The following is a 22,595-nucleotide window of genomic DNA, read 5'->3' as shown; positions in this document are numbered from 1 at the left end:
TGCTGCGCCCAGAGCAGCCGCAGACATGCCTGCACCGTGTGCCTGACGGCCTAGTGCCGCTGTTGCAGGCTGCCCAGCTGATAACAGCAGCAGCCCCGCGATAATTCCCGGTCACCAGAGCTGGGTTCCCACCCCCCGTGCCTGCTGCTCTGCCTCACGCAGTTTATTACAGGGTCTCCTCTATCCCTGTGTTTCTACAGAGCAGAGACCTGCTCCCCTCACTCTCCCATCTCTCTGCCTACCAAACCTAATCCGTATTTTAATAGGAAGATGATTTTCATGTTGTCAGAAGTCTCTGGCTTAGGAAGATCTTATCAGTGTCTCTAAATATCTGAGGGGTGGGTGTCAGGATGAGGGTGATGCTCTCTTTTGGGTGGTGCCCAGTGATAGGACAAGGAGCACTGGGTACAATCTGGAACACAGGAGGTTCCACCTCAACACGAGGAGACACTTCTGTATGGTGAGGGTGCCAGAGCCCTGGAGCAGGCTGCCCAGAGAGGTTGTGGAGTCTGGCATGTGAGAAGATGCTTCGTTGCTGTAGCCCATTGTGTTTCACTGCAGGGAGAGAGGAAAAGAGGCAGCAACAGCCCATAATAGTGCTGGGCTCTTCCCCTCAGCAGCACTCGCATGAGACTTTAAAGATGCTATCACATGGCAGCCCTGAAGTGACCTTTTAATGCTGCCTCCCTCTGTTTAATTACTTTTTTTATTATCTCTGGATTGTCTCTGCTCTGGACCCTCTGTTGCCAGCCCCTCCCCTCCCTTCTCCCTTCCCCTCCCCTCCCTCCCCTGGCAGGTAGTGATCAGTGCAGGCAGCTGTCATCATGATGAACCCCACATGTCTGTAAGGAGATGGTCTTAGGGTCATTGCCTGTTCATGCTTCAATATAAGGGCAGAGACAGGAGGAGGCTGAGCTGGACAGGATCTGGAGGAGGTTTGTTCTCTGCTCCTGGTCCCCCTGGGAACACCTACAAAATGCCTTCTCATTCAAATGACAACAAATCACTTCAGCCCAGTGCCAGTGTAATCGTGGACAGCTGTATGTCACCCTGTGCTAAGGCTGGGGCACCACAGTGTGTCACCCAGCCTGGCTGCATGGTCTGGCTGCTGAGCTGGGCACTCCAGGAGCTGAACTTGCCAACAACTTGGGCAACCAGGTTGTGGGAAGCTCACAGGCAGTCTTGAGAGACACATGTAAGGCTGTGAGCTTGACCTTTCATATTGAGCTTCACTCCTTCCAAGACTGTTGCTCAAGTCGATTGCTTCTGCTTGTGACTGGCCACCATCCAGCAAGTCTGGGGGAGTGTAAGTGGGGACACCAGGCCATGGAATTGAGACTGCTGATAATCACAGAATTGACCAGGTTGGAAGAGACCTCCAAGATCACCAAGTCCAAGCCTAACTGATCAACTAGACCATGGCACTAAGTGCCTTATCCATGCTTTTCTTAAACACCTCCAGGGCACCATGGCTTCCAAGTTAGTTGTTTTAAACAACTGCTGAGTGTGAAAATTCCAGCTCTGGCTGTGACAGGCCCATGAAGCCATCAGCACGTCCTGTGCAATCAGCTGTGTCATTTAGAACAGGTCATTTTTAAAGCAGGAGCCCTAGAGCTTTGCGTTGTTCTAAGATCAGCTTCTGCAGTACATCAGGGAGGACGTGACACAGGGGGAGCCTTTGCTCTTCCCCTTGCTCCTGAGGCTCAGTTAAAAGGGAAAAAAAAGTATGAGAAAGCACCTTATGGTTGCAAAAATAGCTTTAAACTCAGTGTGAACAACCAGAGGGGTGCACAGGTGGTGGCCTGTGTACCAGAGTCCTGCCCAGCTCCCTAAGGCTGATCAATACTTTGCCCCTGGTTAATTATTTCTGCCCCCTATTAGCATTCACCAGGACAAGCGTTTTGACCTTGCTCTGAGTGACATTTTATTTCTCTCCTGCAGCTTGATAGTGCTTGGGTCAATGTGGTTTAAGTGCTGCCATCTAGGTCTGACTGTGGGTGTGAAGGACAGGATGCTGGGTGGCGTGGAGCAGGAGCTGGTGCCCCAAAGCACAGCCCGGCAGCCACACCAACACCCGGAGCTGGGTGTGCCAGGAACCGAGCTGCTGCAGCATCAGCAGTCACGATTCAGACCCCGGCTGTCAGCTGTGAGGAACAAAATCGCTCTGTTTTGCAGCGAGAGCTCGGCTGCTGCTGACCCCAGGAGTCAGTGCTGGCAGAGGTCTGTGCCTTCTCGTCCTTCCAGCCTTACCCCGCGGTACAGCGAGGGAGGATTGCATGGGACATGCCTGCCCCAGCAGCAGCCCAGCCAGCCTGAGCGTCCAGGCTAGAGCTCGACTCATGTCTCTTCCCTCCCTTAGCTCTGTACTGTCCCAGTGGGTTGTGCTGTATTAGAAGATCAATGTTTTTCGTGTTAAACTGCAGATGGATGCAGTAAATCTCTGCTTATTTCCTTCTTTTCCAGCTTAACGCTTGCAGCCTTCTTTCTGCCTCCCCATTCCCCAGTGACTCATCCAGGCAGGTATTTTCTAACCACCCTGTGCAGCCTCCTAAGAGATGCTGTTCTTTCCAGGTGCCAGCTGAAAAATGCAACTGCTCAGAATAGACCAGAAGTGGTAAGGCAATGTGTCAGTCTGCACTGAGCCACACAGCTCTTTGCAAAGTGGGGCTGCGGTTTGTCACAAGAAAAAAATCATAGAACCATATATTGTTTGGGTTGGAAGAGACCTCAAGGATCATCCAGTTCCAACCCCCCTGCCGTGGGCAGGGACACCTCACACTAGCTCAGGTTACTCAGAGCCACTCCCAGCCTGGCCTTAAAAAAAATGTGGGGAAAGATCTTAAAGGCAAGATACCTCCAGAGCAAGCTATGTGTTCCTCCACTGGGTTCACTCCCCAGGTGCAGTCACAGTTAGCTGTTAGTCTTCAAGGCTCTACAACAATTAAACAACAAGTATCCTGGGCTACAGGGTCATCCCCCCTGCCCCTGGCATCCCAGAAATATTATTTAAAGGAGACACTTTCTGGAAAGAGAAAAAAAAAATATAAAATTTGAATTGCCATTTCCCCTTGGCTAAGGCCACATCAGAGGTCATCTCCTCCAGGGAGCACACAGATGAGGAGGACCTTTTCTGCCTTTACACATCATTTTAAAACTGGCTCTTGAGTCCTTTTGTTTCCTGGTGTCCTGATGGCAGTGTGAGCACTGCCTGGCAACGCTACTCACACCAGCAGCCACTGGGAAGACTCCTGCAGCCTTCTTCTTCGTTTTGAAGTTTTGTTTTTTTTTCCTGTAGGACACCACAATCCAAATAACCCAGTCCGATTTTTGGACAGTGCATGCTAACACAGGGCAGCTAACACAGTCCAGGCTTGCTGAAGTGCAGACAAAGGTTACCAGTGAGCCGTGAGCTCTGCTCACCTGGGTAAATGCTGGTGCTGAGCAGCCACCAGCCAAAGAGCTGAGCTCATGCTCTGATGTGTGGCATGTGAATGAAGACAGCTTATGTGGTGAGAAAGCACCTGAGTTCTTTGCCTGTCCATGTGGTGCACTGTTGCTTATTTTGTTTTACTGTGGGCAAGAGCTGCAAAGGCTCCCCAAGCACAGAAAATGATGTCTCTGCTTTCCTGGTGACATTCAGAATGGAGGAGATGTTCTCATAGCTAAATTACAGCATACAGGCCCTGGATTATCACTCTTCAAGGATGCTCCCCCTGTGGTACAGGAGGCTTTGCAGAAGGGGTAATCCTCCCTCACCTCTCTTGCTGGAGTTCAACGTGCCTGCACTGGAGGTTCCTGACAGCTGGATCCAGTCCATCCCCTTGTGGCCTGCCTTAAATACCAGGCAAGGTCCCCACCTTGTTCACCACCCCAAGAACCATCACTCTTTCTGGGAAACATTACTTCAGCTCTCTGCAGCTTCAAGGAAGCCGTGAAAAACTTGAACAAGGCTCTTACTTTCTTCAGAGCTCTGAAGAAAGGGAAAGTTTCCAGCTCTCTGCCTGGCAGCTCCCTTGCTGGGAGGAGATCTGGCACTTTCTCTCTGACGAGAGGCAGCCAAGGAGGAACCAGCCTGCTGCTGCCTGTGCATCAGAGATGGCTTCACACACTCACACACATGCACACTTGCACGCTCAGGCAGGGCTTCCCTTCCCACAGCTCCTCCTGGCACCTTCTCCATATTTTCCCTTCTGGCAGCTTCCAAGGCAACTCTTCTTACCTTTCCCTAAACTAGCCCAAATCTGCTCTCCTGAAGCAGAGCCCTGCCTCTGCAGCTTGCCTGCCCAGTGCTGCTCCACAGCCTGAACCCAGTGCCCTCAGGCTGAGGAGGTAGCCCTGTGGTCTCAGCTGTCAGCTCAAACACCATTGATGAGAGCTCTTCCTGTTGTCATTTCTCATGGTGTTTGGCCCTGCATTAGGTTCAGCATTTCACCACCACAAGAGGAGCATCCTGGGCACCCCTCACCACCCACTCACAAGCAGCTGTGCAACGCTTCAGGTCAGCAGTGTCCAAGCCCAAGCAGTCAGGGCTGGAACTCACAACTGCTACAAAATGTTGAAGGTCCTGGGGTGCCTGGGCAAGGAAAGAAGCCCTAGGGCTTGAACAGAGGTGCTTCAGCACTCCTCACCAGCAGTGTGGTGGGGCCAGGGCCTGGGGACAATGGCAGCCCTGCTCTCCCCTAAGCTAATAGCCCCAGCATGGTTTTCTCACTTGACTTCCCTGCCCCAGCAAGAAGAGCTGACATTACAGCTTGGCCAGTTTCAAACCTCTCCTTTTGCCACCTGTTTGTCCTTGAGGACCTCACTCATAGTTTCTGCTATCAGAGGCTGTCACAGGCTGCTGAGGGCTGTTCTGACCCAGAAGCCAGGGCCTGCGTGGTGTCCTCTGACTGCCTTTGATTTGGTCTGCCTTGTCCCTCCTCAGCCATCTCCCTGCAAAGCAGAGCAGTGGGGACTGTGTACAACTGCAGCATCCTCCCATAGGGCTGCAGCAGCTTTGCTACCTTCCCTGCCAGGCATCTCTATTGATGCAACTGCTTCCACCTGCTGTGTGCCAGGGTAAATCCAGGCCATAATTAACCCTTTTTCTAATTCTGTAACTAGCTACAGCTATGAATGAGAAGTAAGCTGGGTTCTACTTAGACCTCCTGCCTAAGAGCTTAGCCTCAAACTGCTCTTACACATCTCCAGGAAGAGAGCTGTTGGCAGTGCCATGCTCCAAGAAGCAGCTCCTGGCCCTGGCTTACAAAGTGCTGCTGTTGGAGCCCCAGCCTGCAGCCAGAAACCCATCTCTGCAAGCCTTCAGCCTCCACTGACCTAGATAGCTGCTAGCATTTGCCAAGGCAGGTGACTGAACCTGAGGGGCTGTCACCAACAACTGCTCACCCCAGAGACTAATAGCTGGGGACAGCAAGTGTGGGGGCCTGTGAGACCTCCCCATGGACATCCACTGCAGCTTGAACAGAGAGAGAGGAGAGATGATGAGAGGTGTCAGAAAGGCAGGCACACTTCTGCCTCCTGGGGAAAAGGGATCTGCTGGGAGGGTGGCAGTGCCCAGGGCAAGGGGAGGCAGCTTCTTGTGAGAAATCTTCCCAGTGGTGGCAGGGAGACTGGCTCCACAGATCTGCCTCCAGGCAGGGAGGGACATGCCTGTGCACCAGACACAGCCATGCCCACCTCTGTTCTCATGCCTGCTGGATCGGTGGGTGCAGATCTTGCCATGTAAAGCAGGAGGCTGGGAGCACTGACTCTGCCTCTGCTGGAAGAGCCAATAGCCTGGCTGGGAACGGGTCCTTGTGGGAATGTGGGATCCACCCTCCTCTGAAAGGGACTGGAGAGTCATCCCTTCCCATCTGGAAACCATGGTACCTTCTCTTGTCCAGGTTTTGGAAGAAAGGTTTCAGTACCTAATTTCAAGGGGAAGAAGGAGGTAAGGGCAGCAGATCCTGAGTGCAGGTATATCCCTCCCTTTGTGAGCATCTTGATGGTGGGCAGCATCCACACCTTAGATCAGTCTCACACATTTCCTGCTGGCCACCTTTGAGGGGCCCCTGCTTGGTACACTTCTGGAGATCCTGCCTGGGGGACTCTCCTTCCCTGAATGCCTCCAGGTAGTCTGTAGAGCCTTGGATGCAGCTGATATTGGAATTCCGTGGCTTTGCACTGAGTCTCTCTGTAGCTTCCCAGCTGGAGGCATGGATAGGGCCATAGGTGCTACACCTTCACTCAAGTGAGCACAGCCTGCCTCCAGCAAGGCAAAGTAAATGCAGCTCCATCTGACCTGCTGGGGTCTGCTCTCTGTCCCCCACAGCACCCCACACTTCACTTCCAGCTCTGAGCTGAGCCCTAGTACTGCTGGGCTGCAAGAAGGGATTTGTGTTCCTTGGCTCTCAGTTAGATTTCTGGAGATGTAGTTTTTTTCTTTCCTGGTTTTGATGCACAACATTAAACAAATGATCTGCAGGCAGGTTTTTCAAGCAGCCAGCATTCACCAGCAGAGCTTGGTCTTCAAGGCTTGCAGGTCTTGCCAATGCACCACGGGGAGGGGTAGAGGTTTGAATTTTACCTTTTTTTTTTTTTTTTTTTTTTCTTTCTTTTTTTTTTTTTTTCCCAGCCAGAGAACTGACATCTTAGAGCAGTCTGGATCTTTGCTCTGCCCAAATGGACAGGACATTCTTCCTGTCCTGTCCTGGCTTTCCTTATGCCTCAGTTCTCCATCAGTGAAGCTCCACTGTGAATTCTTCACTAGGGTATTTGTAAGAGAAAAACCTGGGCTTTTGAGGCAGCAACCTGTGACCTAATGCTGGGGAATGTCCTGGGCACTGCAACCCCATGGTCACTGCTGTTAAACTGCTTGAATGCTCCCTGGCACAGACAAAACCCACAACTTTCCAGGCATGGGTCAAGACTAGCTACAGGCCAGGGATCTTTCCTGGCAAAGTGTTCTGGTTTGGAGACTGAAAAAATTCAGTAGGGTTGCCCTCAGTGGCTGAAGTTGAAGTGTTTCTGATGTGCCCATGTAAAGTCACTGCAGATCATACAGAGCAAGAGAACCAGAGGAAACAGAACACATGATCTAGGCACTGCTCTTCCAGAGGCTGGGGCTGTGTCCAGTTCTGGGCTCCTCAATTTAAGAAGGATATTGAGACACTTGAACGTGTCCAGAGAAGGGCAACGAGGCTGGGGAGAGGTCTGGAGCACAGCCCTGTGAGGAGAGGCTGCGGGAGCTGGGGGTGTTCAGCCTGGAGAAAAGGAGGCTCAGGGGTGACCTCATTGCTGTCTACAACTACCTGAAGGGAGGTTGTAGCCAGGAGGGGGTTGGTCTCTTCTCCCAGGCAACCAGCACCAGAACAAGAGGACACAGTCTCAAGCTGCGCCAGGGGAGGTTTAGGCTGGAGGTGAGGAGAAAGTTCTTCACAGAAAGAGTGATCTGCCATTGGAATGTGCTGCCCAGGGAGGTGGTGGAGTCACCATCCCTGGAGGTGTTCAAAAAAGGATTGGATGTGGCACTTGAAGCCATGGTTTAATGATCATGAGGTCTTGGGTGACAGGTTGGATTGATGATCTCTGAGGTCTTTTCCAACCTGGTTGATTCTATGATTCTATGAAGTCATTTGACTGATGGGAGAAGAAGTCCATGGTGAATTGTAACCATGAGCATATCACACTGGGAAGGCAAAATACTACAAAGTCAAAACCCCACAGGCTTAGGCTGTGCTGGTCTGAATGCTTCTCTCAGGCTCTCTGACTGTGATTGTTATTTGTAAGTGTTCTCAAACACTTTAGAAGGAAAAAAAAAACACAAAACATTTTTGTGCTGTGGGTTGCCTGCAAATGTTCATTTTGACAAGTTGCTGTCTGTTACTGGTATTGGACTAGTCACACAGTGTATTTTATGTTCCCTAACTGGGTGACAAGCTTGTAAAACAGAAGAATAGCAAGTGACAGATACTAGGATGATTTCTGGTTATTTTTTTTTTTCTAGTGCTGATTTCATGGGCACTGGAAGCTGTGTGGAGATTAGCAACAGGATATTAGGAATAAGGAGGCTATTGGAAAATGTGCCAGCAGTGGCTAACCTTGGCAGAAAATGAAATGAGTCAGGTAGCTCCCCCTCGTACACTCAGTATGCAGGTGCTGAGATGTACAAGGAAAGGTTTATAGGGAATAAGGGGTAGGACACAGTAAGGTTTGGCATGGGAAAGAGTCATCTAAAAGCCCCTGGCACTTCAGAGAAAATGTTTCACTTCTAGGGGAGAAAAAAAGGGAAATATCCCTAAAGCTCAAAGTGACAACCCAACAGACCTGAGGCCAGTCTGGAGAATAAATCTGATGAAGAGAGACTGAAGGAGCTGGGGATGGTTAGTTTGGAAAAGAGGAGGCTGAGGGGAGACCTCATTGCTGTCTACAGCTACCTGAAAGGACCTTGTGGAAAGGCTGCTGCTGGTCTCTTCTCACAGGTAATTAGTGATAGAACAAGAGGGAATGGCCTCAAGCTGTGACTGGGTAGGTTTAGACTGGACATTAGGAAAAATGTTTTCCCAGCAAGAGTGGTCAGACATTGGAATGTGCTGCCCAGGGAGGTGGTGAAGTTGCCAACCCTGTATGTGTTTAAAGGTGATTTGGATGTGGTGCTTGGGGATATGGTTTAAGGATGAACCTTGCAGAGTAGGGTTCTGGGTTGGACTTGGTGACCCTGAGAGTCTTTTCCAACCTGAATATTTCTGTGATTCTGATGGCATTCTCCATACCACTCTCCTTCCACTCTAATGAACCCAAGGGTTTCCAGCCAGAACACCACCAAACAGAAGCATGTTGCTCTCAGGAACTCCTGCCAGCAAGCACCTAGTGTGCCAATGAATCCCTGCACAGAACTGCAATCGTTAGCCATCAGAGTCCTGCATGAAAGCTCAGTACAAGCCCCCAGCCTAGCAAACCAACCAAAGCATGCACCACCCAAACATGCTTTTTACATTAACTACATGAGGACAAACAGCTCAGAATTTTAACTGCTTTCATAAAATGTTTGCTGTGTGGCTTTAGCAGCATTCTTCAGCCACCAGAGAAGTCAAGAAACTCAGCAGAGGGTTTAAAAGACAGGGAGATATCCTTCTGAGTGCCCTTTGCAGGTATTCCCCAGGCTCCATTCTCCTCTGCTCAAGACCTCATGTTCTAACCTGTCAGAACTCTGGAGAGGGCTTTGGAAGGTGAAAGGTGGCCTTTAGCCAGCATATGAGTGTGCCCAAGCCAAGAGGTGGGTGCTAAAGGAAATTGTTCATGTCAGTCTTTTTTCTCCCTAAAGCTCCTTAAACAGAAAATAGGCCTCCTTAAGAGGCTTTGGATGATGGCATCAGCACACAGGGATGTGAACCTCTGTTTGGTGCCAGTTGGTCCAAAACGTGTGATGCTGTGCACAAGCCCTTCTAACCTGTGTGGGAGGAAGAGGTTTGCCTTGACTTAGGGGATCAGAATTCCCACAGCAGAAAGGCAGCGTTCATATTATCAGCAGACAACAACAAGCATGATTCCTAGTATCCATGCAACCAGGTTTCCTGAAGCTCAGACTTTATGTCTTTTGGTGGTTTCTGGGAGATAAAGATTGGGTAAGAAAGAAGACCCACAGGTGTCCAAAAGGTCTCAAAATAAGCACATTTGTGACCACAGTGGTGAGACTTCAAGGAACCTGAAATCAGAAGGACAACAGAAAGCAGAAGGCAATGCAGATAAATGCCAGACAGTGCCTGCTAAAGGGAAGAAAATCATCACCTGCTTCTCTCTGCAGGGTCCTAAAGGAAGCCATGGACTCTGCAAAGCCATGCAGACATAATGCCTAAAGAGGCAGGGGCCACGGAAGCAGCACGGGAATGAAAAGCAAAAGTCTGCACACAAACAGAGCAGGCTTCACATGCCACATCCCCTGCCACAGCCACTGAGTGTGATGGGAGCTGGGATGAAGACAGCACCATGGGGCCAGAAACAAGGCCACTTTTCCTTTGCTTGGCAGATAGCAGCACTTTAAGAAGCCCTGGTCAAGAGCAGGAGTCTCCTGCAGATCCCTTCAGCTCTGACAAACCCTTCCACAGGCAGCTCTCGAAGAGGAACAGCACAGGCTGAGCAAAGAAAGGGATCTGAACTGTGAGCAAGAGTCAAATGGAAAAAGAGGTTCCCCAAGGAACAATTCCAACCTCAGTGCTATCATTACATTCAGCTCTCATTAATCACTATGCCAACCAGCCCTGTTCAAAAGCAGAAGGCTCAGAGCCCACTTCTGATGGCAGCAGGAGCTGAGGGGCTGCAAGTGCAACACCCTCTATGCAGCCAGGAGACAGAAAGGTCTGAAAAGTACAAAATGTGCCTAAGTTCAACTGGGGCTGGACCTCATTCCAGTAACCAGCACAACCTTTTTCACCCCACGTACCCAGCAGGGAAGGACAGAGAGGTCAGTGCTGCCTTGCCACCAGCACAGACAAGGTGGAGTCAAACAAGCAACTGCTGATGAATTCACCTCCCAGCAGCTGTGCAAGAGCTGTGTGGCTGCTGTGTGTGGCTGCTGTGTGTGGCTGCTGTGTGTGGCTGTCTCCATCTCCTCTGCCATCAGCGTGGAGAGAGGCACTCCTGGGTGACTCACCAGCTCTCCAGCGAGGTGTCTAGAGTAGGTGGGGTGACTCATCCTGGGGGGGGGTCCTCTCCACGGATGTTCCTAGCTCACAGCAGAAGTGATGTGCCTGCCTTTCAGATGGGAGCTGACATGAATCCCTGTCTTGCATGACAAGACATCACTTTTTCTCTTTTCTTGCACCAGGACCTGTGGAGGTCGCATAACCTTGTCTGGGACCTCAGACCTTTACTTAAGGCCTTATGTGTGCAGGAGGAGAAAACTATAAAATGGGTTTTGCAACTTTAGACAATTGGTGCCACATCTCAGGCCCTTTCTTTCGTGTGGTGGCAAAGTCATAAAGGCCACCACTGTGAGACTGAGGTCCAGATTCTGGCAGCTGAGCAGTGCAGGCAGCCCTGTCCTGGCTGTAGTGTCCCAAGCTGCACTGCAGAATGGTTTGGCACTGGGGAGGTAAAACATGTGGGACATCAAACACAGGACATTGGACATCCTGCTCTGTGTTGCCATCTTCCACGGATCCACAGCAGCACTGGCAGAGGTGCTGAGGAGGGCATTGTCAGAGAGTCTATCTTTTTACTGGAGAGCTCTTTGTGCACAGACCCAGACCCAGGCAATTTGAATGGCTTAGTGAGAAGACATCCTGTAAGGACTTCATTTTCCTTGTAATATTAGAACCAAGATTCTTACCTCAGGTGAGATGCAGAAAGAAACCCAGGAGTTGTCTGGAGCCTGCAGCAGCTCCTCAGTGTGCTTTGGGCAGATGTATGCCTGGGCACCCCTTGGGCAGATGTCTTCTCTCTGCTAATGGACAGCCTGAGCTACCTACACAGCACCCAGGAGAGGAAAAGCAGGAGCTGGGAAGGGCATTGGGATTTCCTTCTGGGGAAGTCCAGAGATCTGCCAGCAAGCCGTCTGGGATGCCACCTCTGCTCTCTGATCTTTAACACATCCCTGGATCAAAAGTATAAAGTCCTCCTGAAGGCAAAAAAGAAAAATAAAGTTTGCCTTCATCCTTGGTGGAGTCAGGCCACAAGGACAGGATCCTAAAGCTTTGCTTTGCATCCAGATGTGCTTTTTGTTGGCATTTCCCCTCAGGGGATGAACATCTCCTGTCTGTCAGGCCGTGGTTATGGTAAATGCTTTAAAACCACGGAGAGCATCAGCTCTGTACAGCATATGAGTGCAAAACAGGAGTGTCCTGAGAAGCCCAGGGGACAGTGCTGAGCTGTGCTCTTGTGTCACCTGCCTTTAGCTGCCCATCAGTCTGACACGGAGGGTGCTGAGCCTCCAGCAGCACAGCAGCCTGGCAGAGGACTGCCTCACTGAGGGGCACTGTTTAGAAGTGAGAGTTAACTTCTGCTGCATGCAGAGGCCACCCTGCACCTCTCCTCACAAGCTGCTTTCTTCTTGGCACAGTTTGAGATACCTTTCTGGGCATCTTGGGCACCTAAAGGGGTGGGTAAGAGTGCCTGTCTTTCAGCAGAGGAACACCACATGAGCACTGCACGTCAGAGCTGGTTCATAATGCTCATGGAAGGCTTGATTCCACCAAAGTTACTCATGCTGAGTGGTTTTGTATTCCACAAGTAGCCTATTTATCTCACTTAGATTAGTCACAGCACAAGGAGAGCAGAATTGGACTCTGAATAGTTTCAATTAATTTTCTGCTGTAAAAAAAAACAAAACAGAAAACAAAAAAACACCACCACAAACCACTATTAATTGATATTTCTCATTTCCTCAGCAAATATGCTGCAACTACACATAAATATTAATCATTTTCTACATTCTATTCCCATGAAAGGTGTCTTGATGGTTTGTCAGGATTCACTTAGCTTTTTAATGCAGGCTTTGTCAGCCCAGAGCAGGCACAGCTTCCCTCTGCTGAACCTTAGAGCACCTGCAATCAGAGCCAAATTTCTTATGGACTCATTAGAACAACCTCATGACTAATCTAACAAAATTGCTAACATTTAGTATCCTCTTTTCTGTGCAGGAAAGTGCTCAGTCCTTTAATGTTACCTCACCCTCATAGGGAAGGGCTGAGTTCTGCAGGCACTCCTCGTGGCTGAACACAAAGCAGCTTTCCATCTGGTAAATCAAAACTCTCCTCCACTCTTTCCTGCTGCCTCTGAAGGTTCTGCTCTCTGAAGGATAGGATGTTCTCTTCTGATAGCTGTGATGCTGGTAAACACCTGGCCTCTAAACACAGGTTGAGGGGGATCTTGTGGCTAGCCTAACACACAGGTGTGGCCTCAGTGGCAGAGGTGGTGACCTTGGAGTAAAGCACCGTGGAAGGAAGAAGCTTTGCTTCTGGCAAGGGGTGCTGCAGCTGGAGGAAGCCGAGTTGGAGGGCAGTGCTTCCCCTGCTCCCAGCTAGGAAGGCAGGGAGCAAGAAGGCAGGGAGCAAGAAGGCAGGGGGCAAGAAGGCAGGGGGCAAGGAGGCAGGGGGCAAGGAGGCAGGAGGCGAGAAGGCAGGGGGCGAGAAGGCAGGGGGCGAGAAGGCAGGGGGCGAGAAGGCAGGGAGTGAGAAGGCAGGGGGCGAGAAGGCAGGGGGCAGGAAGGCAGGGGGCGAGAAGGCAGGGGGAGAGAAGGCAGGGGGCAGGAAGGCAGGGGGCAGGAAGGCAGGGGGCGGGAAGGCAGGGAGTGAGAAGGCAGGGGGCAGGAAGGCAGGGGGCGAGAAGGCAGGGGGCGAGAAGGCAGGGGGCGAGAAGGCAGGGAGCGAGAAGGCAGGGGGCAGGAAGGCAGGGAGCGAGAAGGCAGGGGGCGAGAAGGCAGGGGGCAGGAAGGCAGGGGGCGAGAAGGCAGGGGGCAGGAAGGCAGGGGGCAGGAAGGCAGGGGGCGAGAAGGCAGGGGGCGAGAAGGCAGGGGGCAGGAAGGCAGGGAGCGAGAAGGCAGGGGGCAGGAAGGCAGGGGGCGAGAAGGCAGGGGGCAGGAAGGCAGGGAGCGAGAAGGCAGGGGGCAGGAAGGCAGGGGGCGAGAAGGCAGGGGGCAGGAAGGCAGGGGGCGAGAAGGCAGGGAGCGAGAAGGCAGGGGGCAGGAAGGCAGGGGGCAGGAAGGCAGGGGGCGAGAAGGCAGGGGGCGAGAAGGCAGGGGGCGAGAAGGCAGGGGGCGAGAAGGCAGGGAGCGAGAAGGCAGGGGGCGAGAAGGCAGGGGGCGAGAAGGCAGGGGTCAGGAAGGCAGGGGGCAGGAAGGCAGGGGGCGAGAAGGCAGGGGGCGAGAAGGCAGGGAGCGAGAAGGCAGGGGGCGAGAAGGCAGGGGGCAGGAAGGCAGGGGGCGAGAAGGCAGGGGGCAGGAAGGCAGGGGGCAGGAAGGCAGGGGGCAGGAAGGTAAGGCACATTGGCCTCCAAAAGTAGGGCTGAGAGTCATTGCTGAGTTTAGCCCTGCTGGTCCATGTGCTGAGGACTCAGACTCTGCATCAGTGTTGGCCATAAGCAGGGGTGTTACCACCTCAATGAGAGGTTCAGCATCAGCTTCCAGAGGGCAATGGAGGGGCATTCACCTGCCACTGGCAGCACCATAGGGAAACTGAGGAAGCCAGGGAAGGCAGGTGAACTGTGGGGCTGAGGTTCACCAGCTCCAGTCTGAAACAGACCTGAACCTTTCACACAGACAGAGCTGTTGTGTGGCATGGGGAGGTGGCAGTTTGCCTGCTCTGCCTCTGGGTAAACACCAGCACTTGTGGCACTCAGGTCTGGCAGAGCTGTCTTTAGCTGAGGAAACTCTGTGGCTAGCTCTGGCCAAGGGACACTTCTGTGAGAGCCTCTAGAGACACTTAAACAAAGTGTTCCATCTGCTGGCCCCCAGATCCTCAGTGCTTTTAGGTGGCATTGATGATGTCCCAGCCTGTGCTCATGTCAAGAAGCTTGTCTTTGATGAGCTATACAGATTCCAGGTAAATCTGAAAGAGGCAGCACCTGGACCTGGCTTTGCTGGGTATTCAGACACTTCTCTTTCATGTCTCCTGTGGAAGTGACACCTGCCAGAAGTTTCACCCCACCCTCTTACACCTTTAGACCAATTCTTCTCCCTGTGCCACTGCTCCTGACGGACACACAGTCATCTCCTCCCATACAAGCAGCTGATCCCTGTGAGACTAACCAGAAAATGAAGGAAGCAGTTTGAGAACCACAAAGCAGACAGATGCCTCACTTCCAGCAATTCCTGCAGGTTCCAGGCTGTGTCATAGATCAGGGCCTCAGTCATTCTGATCACAGAATGTAAGCAAAACAGAAGCCACATTAGGAATGCAGAAGGGGTGCATTTGTGATGCTGCACTATACAGACAACATTGCAGAGGAGTAGCTTTGAGGAGAACAATGTTTGCCATCACCCTTCAACACTGAAAATTCAAAATGCATGAGCAAAGGAACTAAAGAGATGCTCAGATCTCTTCAAGCAGTCATCCAGGATGCAGTACTCATTTGCTGCCCTACCAAACCCTGAAATGCCATCCTTAGTAAATAGGGACTGATCTGAATTCAGTCTTGTTTGCCTCTGGGATTTATAGGGATAACTGCAAGATCAGATAGAATTAACTCCTTATCCTGTAATATCTCATTTCTTTGAGAGCACCTGAAAACACTTTGCAAACAGCAGTGATCCTTCAGCACACCAAGTGCCACCTCAGAAGAGTGGAGAGAGGACCACTGCTGCTCTCCTCCTCGGCAAACATTATCATAGGAAAGAAACAAGGACAACTTTCCATGACTGCTTTGCTTCCTGAGCTTCCTTTTAGAACATTTCCTGTAAAAGAATTCAAAATGAATGCTGGACACAGGCACTGGTTTGCCCTGCCATAGAAAAGTCTCCCCACAGGACCAGCAGTGGCACTCTACAGCAGCAGCAGCACTGGTTTGCATCAGCTCAGGAGCTGCACTTGCTGGTTGCTGATGCCAAGGAGCTGGTCTGATTTGTTTCACATAACAAAGACAGTATAAATTAAGTTGCCATGTGAATCAGGAGTGAATCCCACACAAAGTGATATGCAATACCTTTGATTTAGCTTTGTGCACTGGAAGCCTTCACAGTGCTGAAAGCCACCAGCCTGCAGTGAGGCAAAGATGCAGATTGTGCCATTCTTCTGAACACCAAAGACAACCTTGTAGGCTCTGATGGTAGGAGTAGGTGAGCCCATGTGAAATACAGACTTCAGTTTTGACAGCTTTAAAGGCAGCTTCTGCAGGTTGGCCATGTTTTTCTTCAACAAGGTAGCTCTTCTAGCCTATTTGGCATTCAAATACAGGGGTTAATCAATACCCACTTGGGCTGATGGCACTCCAGGGAGCTGCAGTTTGCTGTAACTGATGGAACTTCAATGGATGTCTCACTCACCTGTCAGCCTGGAGGGGTAGGATTGAGGATCTCTCTACTCTCACTTCGCTCCTACAAGTACTGCCTGCAAAAGAAATTGCTTCTGGCATTGGTCAGCTGGCATTTCTGAATGACCTAGTTCTCTCCTGAGGGATGATTCCTAAAACCACTTAATTCAAGGCAGTGATCCCTACTTCTTTAAAAAACTTAGGAGAAAAAAAAAACACTAATACCAAATTCAGTGTTGTGTTTCTCTGGTCAGCTCTTCTGTGCTGGCTCAGGAACACCACACCTTCAAAAGAAAGTTAATTCCTGGTATATCTCATCCAGCAGGAGTTAGGGCCTCTTGTGTGGGAAAAAACATCAACCAGGCAGCTTCAAAGAGCCATCCACCACCTTGCCATTTTTGCTTCAGAAGGGTTGTTCTTTTCCTGCCCTTGCAGCTGCCAGCAAGGGAAGGCAGCCAGAAACTTTGCAGAAGGGTCAGATTCAGCCTGACTGGGCCACCTTCTCCCTGTGAACCCACTGGAGGGACAGGCTCCTTTCCTCAGATGTTGGAGTGTATCTCTAGATCATTTCCTCTTCTGGAATAGTGCCATCACATCCTCCTTCTTGGAAGAGTTTTCCCAGGGTGCAAAGGCCCCACCACTCTGCAGCCCCCAGTGAGGGATGTGCTGGTGGCACACGACTGTCATCTTGCCAACAGCCAAAGCCTGCTGCACAGCTGTCCCCAGCACCCTGCAGGACCACAGGGAGCTTCCATGGAGTGAAAATGCTCTCTAAATCCTGCTTATCTGGCAAGAAGATTTGCAGAGAAGGAGCCCTCTGCCCCCTCATCTTGCACAGATGGTCTGACTCACTGGACTCAGGATTCCCATCTGGATGTCTCTCCAAAAGATAGGTCCAAGCCAAGCAGTTTGTCTATTCTTAGCCTTATCTGTTACAAAGATAGTTTTCCCCCATGAAATCTCCCTTCCCTCAGCCCTCTTGGAGAACACCTGCCCCTGAGCAAACACAGCAGCCAGAGCAGTGTGAGTCTTGTTCCCTGCTCGTTTCAGGGAGGTGTCAATATCAAAGTCTGCCTAGAGATTAGGTAAGTGTAAGGCTGGGAAGCAAAACTGTGAAAGAAACAAAAATAAACAGAAGTCAGATAATTTAACCCTGTCACCATGCAGTGCCACCATGAGGGTGGTGACACACTGGAACAGGTTGCCCAAGGGAGGTGATGGAAGCCTCATCCCTGGAGGTTTTTAAGGCCAGGCTGGATGTGGCTCTGAGCAACCTGATCTAGTGAGAGGTGTCCCTGCCCACGGCAGGGGGGTTGGAAGTGGATGATCCTTGAGGTCCCTGCCAACCCTAACAATTCTATGATTCTAATGTGAGCTGCACAATGAGGCAGAAAAAAAACCTTCTTACATCTCCAGAAATGAGCCCTCTTGCCTGCCAGCTTCCCTGACCAGCATCTTCGCACCGCCTCCCGTGCTGCCTGAGAACATGGCACGGCCAGCAAGCTGTTCCGCTTCCCTCCCATCGCAGTGCCAGCACCTGCTCCAGGACGCTGGCAGCGCAGCAGCAGCAGCGGGAGCAGCAGGGACAACAGCAGCAGCGGGAGCAGCAGGGGCAGGGGCTGCAGCAGCGGGGCAGCAGGGACAGCAGCGACAGCAGCAGCGGGGGCAGCGGGGGCAGCAGGGGCAGGCGCTGCAGCAGCAGGGGCAGCAGGGACAGCAGCGACAGCAGCGACAGCAGCGACAGCAGCAGCGGGGGCAGCAGGGGCAGGGACAGAAGCAACAGCCGCAGCGGGGGCCGCGCTCGTTCCCCGCAGCCGCGCAGCCTCCGAAGGGAGATGCGTTCCGCGCCCGGCTGCTCCCGGCGCTGCCAACCAGGCGTTGCAGGGGCAGCTGGGAGGAGCGAAACACCCACCCGATTCTGCTTCAGATCAGCTGCATGGCTCGGCTGCTTCCTCGTCCTCCTCTCCTGACATCTCACTTTTGGTTATCGTGGTATTTCTCCTTGGCAGCCCCGGGGAGGCCAGGCTCCTTGCCAGGGCTGTTTGCACACAGTTCCAGGGTTGGTTTGAGTTCCTGGCCAGTTTCCCTCGTGTCCTGGCTTTCCCTGCAGCTTGGAGCTGAGGCAGACCCTGAAGGTTGGACTTGCTGATCTCAGAGGTCTTTTTCAGCCTCAGTGATTCTGTGATCTTCCAGCAAAAGGCTGGTATGGCCAGGCAGAGTCAGCCAAGGGTGGGATTTGCCCCAGCTACAAATGACTCTGCAGGTTGCCACTCTAATAGGGCTAGAGGTGTGGGAAGGACCTTGAAAGATTGCACCTTAGGACAGACAAGATGTGGAGACTGAAAGGCCTGAAGAGGATGAGGAAAAAGAAATCTTCCTCACTAAATAGTTAAAACCCCTAGAGTCAGTAAGGCCAGGATGAAATCACATCAAAGCACACAGGTGTGCTAGATGGTTCCTGTGCTGGCTTTGTGAAGAGCATTCAGGGTCATGGAGCTGCTGGCCCCTTGGCTGTCCATGACAAATACCTGAGCTTCTTCCTTTCCCACAGATGTACCTTGCAGCTCACCCCACCTTCAGATGGAATCTCTAGTTGCAGTGCTCTCTGTATCAGCCAGGATTACACTGTGGAGCTGACTGGCTTCTGCCCACATCCCATGGAAGCTATGATCAGCCAGGCATGCAGGAGATACGAATGACAGGCAGCAGGAGGATGGGTTGCTGGGACAGCAGCCCCAAAGCAAAGCCCTGGACTCTTCTGTCAGTGGAGAGAAATCAACATGTCCAGAGCTTCATTCCTCTCAGCCTTGTTCAGATGCCTTAAGGAGATCAGGCAAAACACCTTTTAAGTGTCTGTTTCTCTTTGACTACAAAGAGAGCCCTCTTACCTAGAGAGACAAGAGAGGTGGGAAGCACTGGAGCCAAGTGATACCCATCCCATCCCTTCCTCAGAAACCAGGACAAGGTCACACAGGGCCTTGGTGCTTATACCTGGAGGCATGTGAGAGTGGAGACATTTGCAGGTGTAAGGTCATACCAACATTACATGAGAAAGTAGCATCCTCAGGATTATAAGGATTATAAGGACAGTGTCCTCAACCCCACAATTAGACAGCTGCAGTCCCTTTAGTGCTTAAAACTGGATAAAATACCTGAATAGTCACCATACCAGAACTAGTCTGGGACCAGACTAACCCCAGAGCTGCCAAGCCCCCATCTTGGCAGAAGCTGTGACACTGGGCCTCAATTAGAAGTCATGCAAGGGCCACAGTTGGGTTTTTTTCCCCTTTTAGCACAAACTGCCCTTGATTAGTCACCGACCTGGTTTAGAAGCTGCACTGGTGCCACTCGAGCTGAGTGAGGAAGTATTGAAACGTAAGAGGCTCCACAATTGCTGCTGGAACTGGCCTAGATCTACGCCCATGGGGGCTGTAGCTAATTTGATAGAAGCTGTAGCTTCTAAATAGAACCACCTGAGACCTCTCAAGAGTTTGGCTCTGGGGTTCATTGTTCCAGCACAGAGTCTCAGCTGAGCTCCCATGGCTGCTTTGCAGCCCTTTCCAGGAAGCCAAGGCCAATCTGGGGGGCAGCAGGACCAAACCTCTTCAGGAGTATCCTTCCAGAAGGGAATTCTGAAGCAGATCATGGGAGGAGGAAATCATGGTTTCAACTCCCCAGACCATGGAAAGGCTGCATTTTTGCACAGCTTCAAGTCAAAACAGGTTTGGCTGTGTTTTGCCTTGGGGTTTTTTTGTAACTAACTGCAATAGTCCTCGACCCAGAAGCTGGGAGTGAGCAAAGTCACCCTATGTTTGAAACCTTCCATATTGGAATGTTTCCTGCAGGATGCCAGTCCCATTTTTAATGTCAGAAGCACTTCCCACCTGAGCTTTTCACTTCTTCGGCACTAAGTTCCCTCTGCAAAGCCAGGAGTAAATACCTGCCTTAGATCAGGAAGCACAGCCCTGTCGAAGTGTGTGTGCCTGTACTGAATTTGATTTGCATTAGCAGGCACCACCATCAGCTGGTCCTGCTGGAGACTCCAGAACATCACAGGTGCTAGCTCTGTGTAAATAGTGAACAAAACTTTGACTGATGGTGGGTGGCAGTTAGGTGCTACTGGACTAAAAGTGTCATCCTTCCCGTGACACCACAGCTGGTGTCTGCTCAAGTGGAAAGCAGCCACTGCCCCAGGTTCTTGTTTCAAATTTAATTTCTTTCAAATTTCATCTCTTCCTTCTCAAAAAAAAAAAAAGAAATTAATGGAAGCTTTGAGTGAGAGTGTTACAGCTGTTGTATTTCCCTTCAGAATCACTTTCACACTTCTGTAATGTGGTATAAGTGCCATGAAACCATGACAAAAGGGACCATAAAGCAAGTGTTAGTGGTCCTGAGTTGTAGGATCAGCTTTATTCATTGCAGATGACACTGCAGCAGTGCATTCTGAACCCAGTGCTGCATAGCACAGCCAATATCCCACTGCAGCTGAGGCTCACCTGCAAAAATGTCAAGTCCAACTTACTGCTAACTTTCTTGCACCAGAGGAAAGCAGGCATTCCCAAAATATTTAATTTTCTGTGCACAATCTGTACTGCAAAGTCTGAGATATGCTCAGTGAGCTCCACATTCCCCTAGATCCCAGTCACCGGCACAGGGGTCGTGCCCTTTCCCCCTGGAGTGATGTTCAGATCCTGGACGTGCAAATGGAGCCTTTCCCCCAGCATTCCTGTGAGGGAGGAACGTGGCTCCCTTTGCCTGCAGACGGGGTTAATTTTTCCTTCTTCCTGCATTCCTTCGCACAGCCATCCCGAGGGGAAGTGTCATATTACCTCACCTCTCATTCCCAGGTTTCTAAGCCGGACCTGGATTTGAATTTCCCTGGCATTAGAGAGGAGCCTCACTCGCTGTTCTGCTCTGCATCTTGCAGTGGTAGGTGGGGCCCTCACACCAAGGCAGTTCGATTTGCTTACTCCCATTCCAGCCCATCTCGTTTTGTACAAAGCCTGCTGTCTGGTCTCCTGGTTTCCTGCAGCTGTAAAAGATCCCGGGACGAATCCCTGCTTTAAGGAGGAAATAAAGCATTGCCTTCCCATGGGAGAATTGCTGCAGACAGCAGCACAGGGCGCTTGGCACTGCAGTCCTGCTCTGGCTTGTCTGCACATGAAAGCTGTTGCAAGATCAGGCAGGGGTGAAGCAGGAGAAGCATTCCACAGTGCTGGCTGGGCTGCTGAGATCTCAGCAGAAGCTATGGGGCAAGGTAGCTGCCTGTTGACTCATTGGGACCTCCCTGTGTCCTCTTCAGTTCTGTCCATCAGAAGGAGTCTGAGGCCTTGGTGTGCAGTGCAGCACAGCACACACGAAAGCAGAAGTGAATTATTGCAGCAGAATCAGCATTTTAAAAAACTATTCTTCTTTTCCTGACTTCATAAACCTGAAGCAATGAGACATCTCCGGGACTTCTTTTCTTCACCTTTCATGTCCTTGGCTCAGAGTAGGATGAGAGCAAGGCAAAAATGCATGAAAAGGTGCTTCAAACCATTGTGTTCCTTCTGGCTCTGACACCACTGATAGCTCAGTCCTGCCTGTGCTCCCTTCAGCTGCACTGTGCCTGGCTGCAGCACAGTGATTGGGAAGTTCTCAGGTGCTTTCTACAATGAAGCACATTCAGTATGGACTTTAGTATGGTTTTAATATCCTTTCCTCCCTGCAATGTGATAGACTCACAGCTCCTGAGCCAGATGAAGTAGAAATATCTTATGCCCTTCAAATTCAGGAACTGTCTCCCTTCGATTTAAAAACATTCACTGTTTTGTCTTCCCTCAAATGTGATCAGAGACTACTGAACAAACAGTACTTGAACAGTGGCTTAAAGGCTTCCTTTTTTCCCTTAAGTCCTAGGCTGTGTTTTTATTGTGGAAAAAAAAAAAAAGTGTCTTAATGCAGCTATAAAGTCCAAGTTGAAAACGGTTTTCCTGCTGTTCTGCTACAAACTGACTGGTGGAGCAGGGGTTGGGTTCAGTTTCTAGGGGGCCTTTGCTAAATGCTCTTAAGTATTTTTTGAGCTTCCACGGAGAAATCTGGGAAACTGCACTGCATTACCTGGGCCTCATTGTGTGAAACATCCCCAACTGTGAGCAATAAAGTGAAAAATGTATCTGAACAGAGGTAACATCTTTGGAGAAGGGGTGAAAGCAGAGCAGCCTAAATCACACTGATTTGGTAGCTGTGAGCAGCACTGCCCAGCACCTTTCACTCTGGCTGGCAGCAGCTCTGATGTTCTCACCTCTAGCTGGGAGCACTCTGCAGTGAGCAGCTGCTACCCTCTCCTCTTCTCTCCGTACTTTCCAGAGTACGTTTTTCCCAGCTCAGGGAACATGCTGATGCCTTGCTCCTGTTTTGTGCAGCAGGGATATAATTCTTTAGTCAAACACATCAATTCTACAGAGGTAAAGCTTCAAAAACAGACATATGCGCATTGCTCTGGTGAGGAGTTACCATCTGCCTTCCCCTCTCCTCCTCCTCAAAGGAAGGAAGAAATTTAGCAGGGGCTTAGCTCTTCATTACCTGCTTGCACAGACATTCATGAGATTCCCTGCAGGATTTTTCTTGCTACCCAGGCAGGATGAACACCCACAAAAATTGGCAAGGAGATGACT

At 51.0% G+C, this 22,595-nt stretch overlaps 1 protein-coding gene across 1 annotated transcript; it reads right to left on the bottom strand.

Annotated features, from left to right (window-relative positions):
• Nucleotides 1-9,673: 9,673 nt before the first annotated feature.
• Nucleotides 9,674-13,958, bottom strand: LOC128970184 (uncharacterized). Its single transcript, XM_054385278.1, has 2 exons — nucleotides 13,275-13,958; nucleotides 9,674-9,682 (listed from the first exon to the last, which is right to left on the bottom strand). The coding sequence occupies exons 1-2, from the start codon at nucleotides 13,956-13,958 to the stop codon at nucleotides 9,674-9,676; spliced, it is 693 nt and encodes a 230-aa protein (XP_054241253.1).
• Between the last annotated feature and the right edge of the window lie 8,637 nt (nucleotides 13,959-22,595).

The sequence above is a fragment of the Indicator indicator genome, chromosome 12 (genome assembly GCF_027791375.1).
Source record: "Indicator indicator isolate 239-I01 chromosome 12, UM_Iind_1.1, whole genome shotgun sequence".
NCBI classification, from domain to species: Eukaryota; Metazoa; Chordata; class Aves; order Piciformes; family Indicatoridae; genus Indicator; species Indicator indicator.
Note: the sequence above shows the minus strand (reverse complement) of the source record. Positions and strands in the feature narration are given on the sequence as shown.

Excerpts from the sequence above, each read along its gene's own strand:
- LOC128970184 (XM_054385278.1), bottom strand. The coding sequence starts at position 13,958 with ATGTGCCTTACCTTCCTGCCCCCTGCCTTCCTGCCCCCTGCCTTCCTG.